General features: G+C 54.1%; 1 protein-coding gene and 1 pseudogene across 1 annotated transcript; both read right to left on the reverse strand.

Annotated features, from left to right (window-relative positions):
- Positions 1-1,401: 1,401 nt before the first annotated feature.
- On the reverse strand, positions 1,402-4,979 carry CTAG2 (cancer/testis antigen 2). Its single transcript, XM_032756480.2, has 3 exons — positions 2,674-4,979; positions 1,918-2,052; positions 1,402-1,688 (listed from the first exon to the last, which is right to left on the reverse strand). Exons 1-3 carry the CDS (start codon positions 2,940-2,942, stop codon positions 1,550-1,552), a joined length of 543 nt encoding a protein of 180 aa, XP_032612371.1. The 5' UTR covers positions 2,943-4,979; the 3' UTR covers positions 1,402-1,549.
- Positions 4,980-5,166: 187 nt separating this feature from the next.
- LOC116811445 (cyclic AMP-dependent transcription factor ATF-4-like) lies at positions 5,167-7,189 on the reverse strand (annotated as a pseudogene).
- Between the last annotated feature and the right edge of the window lie 284 nt (positions 7,190-7,473).

Here is a 7,473-nt window from a genome sequence, read left to right on the forward strand (position 1 = left end):
CTTAAGAGCATCCCAGGCCGGGCGCGGTGGCTCACGCTTGTAATCCCAGCACTTTGGGAGGCCGAGGCGGGCGGATCACGAGGTCAGGAGATCGAGACCACAGTGAAACCCTGTCTCTACTAAAAATACAAAAAATTAGCCGGGCGTGGTGGCGGGCGCCTGTAGTCCCAGCTACTCGGAGAGGCTGAGGCAGGAGAATGGCGTGAGCCCGGGAGGCGGAGCTTGCAGTGAGCCGAGATTGCGCCACTGCACTCCAGCCTGGGCAACAGAGCGAGACTCCGTCTCCCAAAAAAAAAAAAAAAAAAAAAAAAAGAGCATCCCAGAACACAGCTCAAGCATATGTCTGTTTTGCTTTGTCAAACAGCCCCTTTCCAACCTAGCTCTGCCCAAGATGGTGCCAGCGTGACCTCCCCACAGACAAGGCACCTCAGCAAGTCACGTAGACCCTGCAGCTGCCTGCTCCCTCCCCTGCCTACTATTTATGCCAAGTCCCCCTTTAAAAGGCCCTGCTTTCTGCCCCCAGTGGGAAGCAGTGCCCTTAAAGGCAGGAGCCTGTACGTCTTCCCCTAAACCAAGCATGGCAGAAAGTCCGTTTCTTTACAGCAAACCTTGCTCTTGTTCATTGGACTCTGTGAGCAGTAAGACAATCTGTGTTTTGTTAACATTACGTGTTTACAAACATTTTACATCGTTCACATTGTTACTATTATTATTACTTTAGAGTCAGGGTCTCGCTCTGTCGCCAACGCTGGAGCTCAGGGATGCATTCATAGCTCACTGCAGCCTCGAGATCCTGGACTCAAGCCACCCTCCCATGTCAGCCTCCTGAGTAACTGGGACTACAGGTGCCTGCCCCCACTCCCTCCACCCCTAATTTTTAAATGATTCTTACAGAATCTTCCTACATTGCCCAGGGTGGCCTCCAACTGCAGGTCTCAAGCCGCCCTCCCACCTGAGCCTCCCAGAACGCTGGGAATACAGGTGCGCGCCACCATGCCCGGCCCGTATCACATGTTTAATGGTGAAATAATGCTGGTTTTATGCATCTATTCAAGTACATGTTTTTAAAGCATTTTTAGACAGCACAAAAGCTCGTATGTTTAATGAAAACAATTTGGGAAAAAATTTAATGCTGACCTGGAAAAACATTATATATGCTACTGTCATGTATTTAACATATAAATGCAAGTGTATTGAGGAAAATATTCTAAAATGTCCACGGTAGTTAATGCTGAACTGCGGGACCCAGTGGCTTTTCATTTTCCCCCATTTCCCAAATTGTCTCCCGTTACCTTGTGCTACTTCAATCTGTGAAGCTCAGAGCCTCCCCTGCAACCCGAGGACAAGGGCATGCAAGTCCCAAGGTGCCTTCGCTCGCTGAAAAGAGACTCAGACACGGAATCGTAGCTCGGTTTTATTTTCTACAGAAACAAACATGTAAGCCGCCCTCCTCCAGCGACAATCAGGCCCCCACAATGAAGTGGCCACTCGTGCAGGGACCATCCCCTAGGGGAGGAGGCATGACCTAGGAAGGGGCGCCAGGCTGGGCTTAGCGCCTCTGTGCTGAGTGAAGCAGAGCCAAAAACACGGGCAGAAAGCACTGCATGACCCACATCAACAGGGAAAGCTGCTGGAGACAGGAGCCGATGGAGAGCTGGAGTTGGCGGTGGTCTGCAGCAGTCAGTCGGCTAAACGCGAGGGGCGAAGAACATCACGTTAAAGGCGACACCTCTGCACCCATCTCCCCAGGCTCCCTCGGGTGGCGGTGGGCCTGGTGCACCAGGTCTCTGTTCTGAGACCTTGTGTTTGGGTGTTCCCAGGTCTCTAGCTTTCTGCCTCTCTGGGGAGGCGGATCCCAGCCCTCAACCCACCACCCTCATCCGCCCAGCGCCTTCCCTGTCCTGGTCCCGAACTGACATAAACAGTAGGTTGCCGGACACGGTGAAGTCCTTCAGAACCGCCTCTGGTCGGGGAAGCGGTGCGGCATCCAGGGACAGGATCCTGCGGACCAGCTCCGCTTCCCTGGGCGACGAGAAAGGCATCGTGATGTGGCTGGTAGGGACCCGGTTAAGGAGCCATATCCTAGGATTTGGTCGGTGCCCACCTCATCCCCCCGACCCAGGCTGTCTCCCCATGCACTGGCCCAGGTCCTGCAGCAACCCCACCCAGCTGTCTTGATTCCCCACTTTCCTCTGTTGCACCTCAAGCTGACTCCTGCGTGCCCTTCCAAGGCCCTCCCCACCATGCTCCCTGCCGCATCAGCTGGGACCTCTCCCCATCGCTTGACACCCCCCCATCCAGCCCACACCCAGCCACCGGCTCCCACCTTGCACGCTTCTCCCCAACCCCTGATCCCTTCAGACACCCAAGAACCCCTGTCTCCTGTCCCCCTGCCCCTCACCCCATCGCCCAGCAACCAACTGCGCACATGGTCCACCTCGCATCCTCTGAGCCACCCCTCGACCTCCAACTCCCAGCCCCCACCCCAACCCCACCCGGCCCCTTACCCCCATCTCCCAAACCCCACCTCCTGCACCTGGCCCTGCCCTCACCCACCTCCTGGCCCTGCCCCCCACCTCTTGACCCTGTTGTCCCCATCTCACGGCCCCCACCCCGCCACCAGAACGTCCTAGAACAGAACAGAACAGAACAGAACAGAACAGAACAGGATACAACTGAAGCACGCGGGTATCCGGCCTCCTGGCCCTGCAGGGGCAGCTTCCATCCTGCGCAGAAGTGGCAGCGCCATTCGGACCCCGCGGGGCGCCTCCTCCCGGCCCCGAGGCCCTTGCTGCTCCTGTGCCCTGGGGATCTCCGCTGCCCGTGGCACCCGCCTCTCCTGGGCCGCCAGCATCGCCCCCTGGGCCACCAGGAACGCCAGGGCCTCCTGGGCCATCAGCATCACCTGCCGCACCCCCTGTGCCCTGGCCTGCGGCCTGCATGGCTCCTGGGCCTCTGTGCGGCGCTGAGAGAGAAAGTCAGGGACCACGAGGACACAGAGGCAGGGAGGCTGCAGGAAGTTCCCCCCGCGGTGTGAGATGGGCAGCCCGGGATCTTCAGGGCGCCTGCGCACAGGGGCCCTACTTCCGGCCCTGGGAGACCCCGGGTGAGCCCCGGAGCACGTGACTGGTTCTCACCAACCCCCCCCCCCCCCTCCCCAAGAGAGCCCGGGCCGGAAGGTGGCCACGATGCCAGCTTGGACCCCTCACCCCTGAGCAGCAGGCTGTCCGCCGGACCCCTGTCCTGGGAGCCCTGCAGGGAGTCAGGCACTGCGGGGCCCAGCCTGTCCCATCCCCCGGGTCTCCCTCACATCCAGGAGCAAGACGGGCCTGGGAACACGGGGCCGGGGCTGTGCGGCCATCGTCCCGGACCCTGCCTGCCCTGTCTGTCCTTGGGGGAGCGCCCAGGACAGACCCCGGGGGCAGGCCTGTAACTGGGCTCAGCAGCCTCCGTCCCTGTCCTGGTCGCCCAGCTGGTGGGGTAGCTGGAATTGCATGTCGGGTGGGAGTGGCCTCCCGCCAGCCAAGGTCTCTCGGGTGCCAGGCCCAGTCAAGGTGGACGGGAGGGCCCAGCGGGACCCGGGGCCGGATCTCAGTCCTGGGTTCAACGGGTTCTGTCCCTGTCCTAGTCGCCCCGCCTGGTGAGGGAGCTGGAGTTGCGTGTGGGGTGGGTTGCGGGTGGCCTCCCACCAGCCAGGGGCTCCCGGGCTCTAGGCCTGGCCCAGGGGGACAGGCGGGACCTGCTGGACCTGAGGCTGGGTTGGGCCTGGCTCCTGGGTTCGGCAGTATCAGTCCCTGCCCTGGTCGCTGTTGCCTGGTGGGGAGCTGGGAGGTCACCCTGTGTCTGCTCAGTGGTGATCTACTTGTGTGTCTGGAAGGGGGTCAAATCCACGGGACAGGTACCTCTAGAGGCATGCAGGGGTGAGGGCAGCACAGCCCTGGGAGCTGGATGTCTGTGCCAGGCACACCTGTGGCAACAGGAGGTGACTAGACAGGACCTAGCCCTGAGGAAGGAGGAGGTACTGAAATCCAAACCACTCTCCCCTACCTTCCAAATCCAGGAATCAGCAGCCTCTGCACTTGGGAAAAGCATATTGGCACTCATGTGGAAACTAAAAAAGTTGATCTTTTGGAGGTAGAGCAGAATGATGGTTACCAGACGCTGGGAAAGGTGGGGAGGGTGGGGAGGTTAATGGGGACAAACATATAGTTGCATAGAAGGATTAAGTTCTAGTGTTTGATAGCACCATAGAGGGACTATAGGTAATTATTTGTTGTATATTTCAAAACCGCTAAAAGATAGGAAATGTTCCCCTAAAAAAGAAATGATAAATGCTTGAGGTGGTGGATATCCTAAATACCCCGACTTGATCGTTACATCGTGTGTGCGTGTGCATGTATCAAAATATCACATGTATCCCATAAATATGTAGAGTTATCATACATCAGTTAAAAATGTTTTTACTTACAGAAAAGAAAAATTCACCCAAGCTCTTGCATGTACCTCCAGTTCATTATTTTCACTGCTGTATTTCATTACATATATTTCATTAAATGGTGAATTTTAAAAACCAGAGAACACAACTTGTTAACACAATTACACCTGGAATAGCTGAAAATCAGACATAACCCAGTTAGCAATTGCCATCCTTCCTGTCGTCCTCTGCTCAGTCTCCCCATTCTCAGACAGGCTAAATTTCTTACCTTCAACAGGTCGGGGAAGGGAGAGTAAAGTGCGTGTGACCCTGTCTTAGGAAGCAGGAAGACAGAGGGAGGGTCTCCGGGTCCCCATTATTTTCCCGGCCTATTATCCCCAGATCAAGTCAAGAAAGGAAGTCCTAACTGATTGAGAGATTCCTGGAGATATTGCCACTGTCCTGGAAGTCTCAGCCAGCCACTGGACTGGAAATCTCCATCAATATTTCAGCTAGAGCAACATCTGCCACTACATGGCATCAAACTCCAGCCGGGAGCAGGACAGATTTGGATGGTCCAGCGGGCTTGCCTCGTTCATTTCATTAACCCCACAGTAACACAATTTCACATTGTATGTGATTGGATTTCTTGGAAACTACCTATTACATTAAGGCAGAGTTTTATAGTCCTCTAATTTATCCATTCTGCTGATGATGGGCAGGCATTTGGATAGTTTCCAGCCCTTGGCTATGAACATACTTGTACAGGTCTCTTGAAGCACATGTCCAAGTTTTTTTTGGAATTGCTGTATCACAGTCAATACATACCTCAAAATTTACTAGATAATGCCATGTTTTCCCAAGTGGTTTGAGCCAATTTTCACTTCCACCATAACGTGTGAGCGTACATACACATGGCTCAACATTCTCATCAATATTGACGGTAGTAGTCCATTCTCACCTTGCTATAAAGAACTACCTGAGACTGAGTAATTTATAAAGAAAAGAGGTTTAATTGACTCACAGTTCTGCAGGCTCTACAGGAAGCATGGCTGGGGAGGCCTCAGGAAAGTTACAATCGTAGCAGAAGGCAAAGAGGAAGGAGTCACATCTTATATGGCCAGAGAAGGAGAAAGAGAAAGTGAAGGGGGAGATGCTACACACTTTTAAATAACCAGATCTTGTGAGAGCTCACTATCATGAGAATAGCAAGGGGGAAATCGACCCCCATGATCCAATCACCTCCCACCAGGCCCCTCCTCCAACACCAGGGATTACAATTCAATATGAGATTTGGGTGGGGACACAAATCCAAATCATATCATTCCACCCCTGCCCCCTCCCAAATCTCACGTACTTCTCACATCATTGCAAAATACAATCATCTCCTCTCAACAGTCCACCAAGTCTTAACCCATTTCAGCATTAACTCAAAAATCCACAGTCCAAAGTCTCATCTGAGACAAGGCAAGTCCCTTCTGCCTATGAGCCTGTAAAATCAAAAACAAGTTAGTTACTTCCAAGATAAAATTGAGGTACAGGCATTGGGTAAATACTCCCTTTCCAAAAGGGGGACATCGGCCAAAACAAAGGGGCTACAGGCTCCATGCAAGTCCAAAACCCAACAGGACAGTCATTAATTCTTTTTTTTTTCACTACAAAATAATCCATTCGAACACACAGCTACAGCGCGAGACTCCTATGTACAAGCACATTGACGCTCCTGACTACCCTCAACTAGAGGACCCTTTTCTTCCCCCTTGCCCTGCAGACCTCTTCTATCGAATCTTCCATGTACTGGATCTCCTCGGCCAGGGAATCCGCCCTCTCTTTCAGAGCCTCGTTCGTCTTTTCCAGCGCTTCACACTCACCAGTGAGGACCTCCTGCTCCACCCTCTTCTTCTGGCGATACCTAGTTCCTGCTGTTTTGTTTTGCTCCATTTTTTTCAGCTTCTTATCCAGTTTCTCACCCTTTACTTGTGCTGCTACCATCTTCTCTCCAGGCGGGTCATAAGGTTTGGCAGGCAGAGCCACAGAGGACACCTGGAGACGGCGGGCTCCTACTCGGAGAGCCCCTGGAGGTAGAGGGAGAGCCCAGATAAGACTCTGGGCTCATACAGATGCCACTATCATTATCTGAGGGGGCGTCTTCCTCCTTAATGCACTGAGGCATCATGGAAATGTAGGCAGTGGAGTCCGGCTTCCTAGCTCCTTCAGAGATGTCCACTTCACTGCCCAGCTCTAGACTAAAGGAATAATCTGGAGTGGAGGACCGGACCCCTGGGGAAAGGGGAAGAGGTTGCAGGAAGGTGAAGGGGGCAACTTGGTCGGGTTAAACTTTCTGGGAGATGGCAAATCGGGTTCACCATCTGGGGGGCTCCTTATTAGTCTCCTGGACTAGGGGAGCAAAGAGATCACACGAGTCATCCGACGTGGCCAGAAGCTCATCTGGCATGGTTTCCGGGTCATCTATACCCAACAGGGCATCAAAGTCAAACTCCTTCAGATCCGTTTTCTCCAACATCCAATCTGTCCCAAAGAAAGCATCCTCCTTGCCATCGTTGGAGGCACTGACCAACCCATCCACAGCCAGCCATTCGGAGGAGTCTGCCTTAGCCTTGTCGCTGGAGAACCCATGAGGTTTGAAGTGCTTGGCCACCTCCAGGTAGTCATCTAAGAGACCTAGGCTTTCTTCAGTCCCCAAATCTGACTGGTCAAAGGGGGACATCAAGCCCCCACCAACACCTCACTGCTCAGGAAGCTCATCTCTCTCATGGTGCAGTGCTTTGCTGGAATCAAGGAATGTGCTTAATTCGAAGGTGTCTTTGTCGGTTACAGCAATGCTGCTGCTGAATGCTGTGAGAAGTGCCATGGCTTAAGCCGCCGGTGGGTGCCACTGCAGAGCTTGGTGCTGCTGCCACCGCTGCAAAGGCCAAGGCTGCCACAGGCACTGCTGCCCCTAAAACACCGTGGTGGCCATGGACCCTGCAGGTGGGGAGGAGGGAAGGCGCGCACATGCGGAGGAAGCTACATCTGTGGGCGGGCAGAGCAGAAAATCG

This window comes from Hylobates moloch, unplaced genomic scaffold (assembly GCF_009828535.3).
Source record: "Hylobates moloch isolate HMO894 unplaced genomic scaffold, HMol_V3 SCAFFOLD_7, whole genome shotgun sequence".
In the NCBI taxonomy this organism is placed as follows: Eukaryota; Metazoa; Chordata; class Mammalia; order Primates; family Hylobatidae; genus Hylobates; species Hylobates moloch.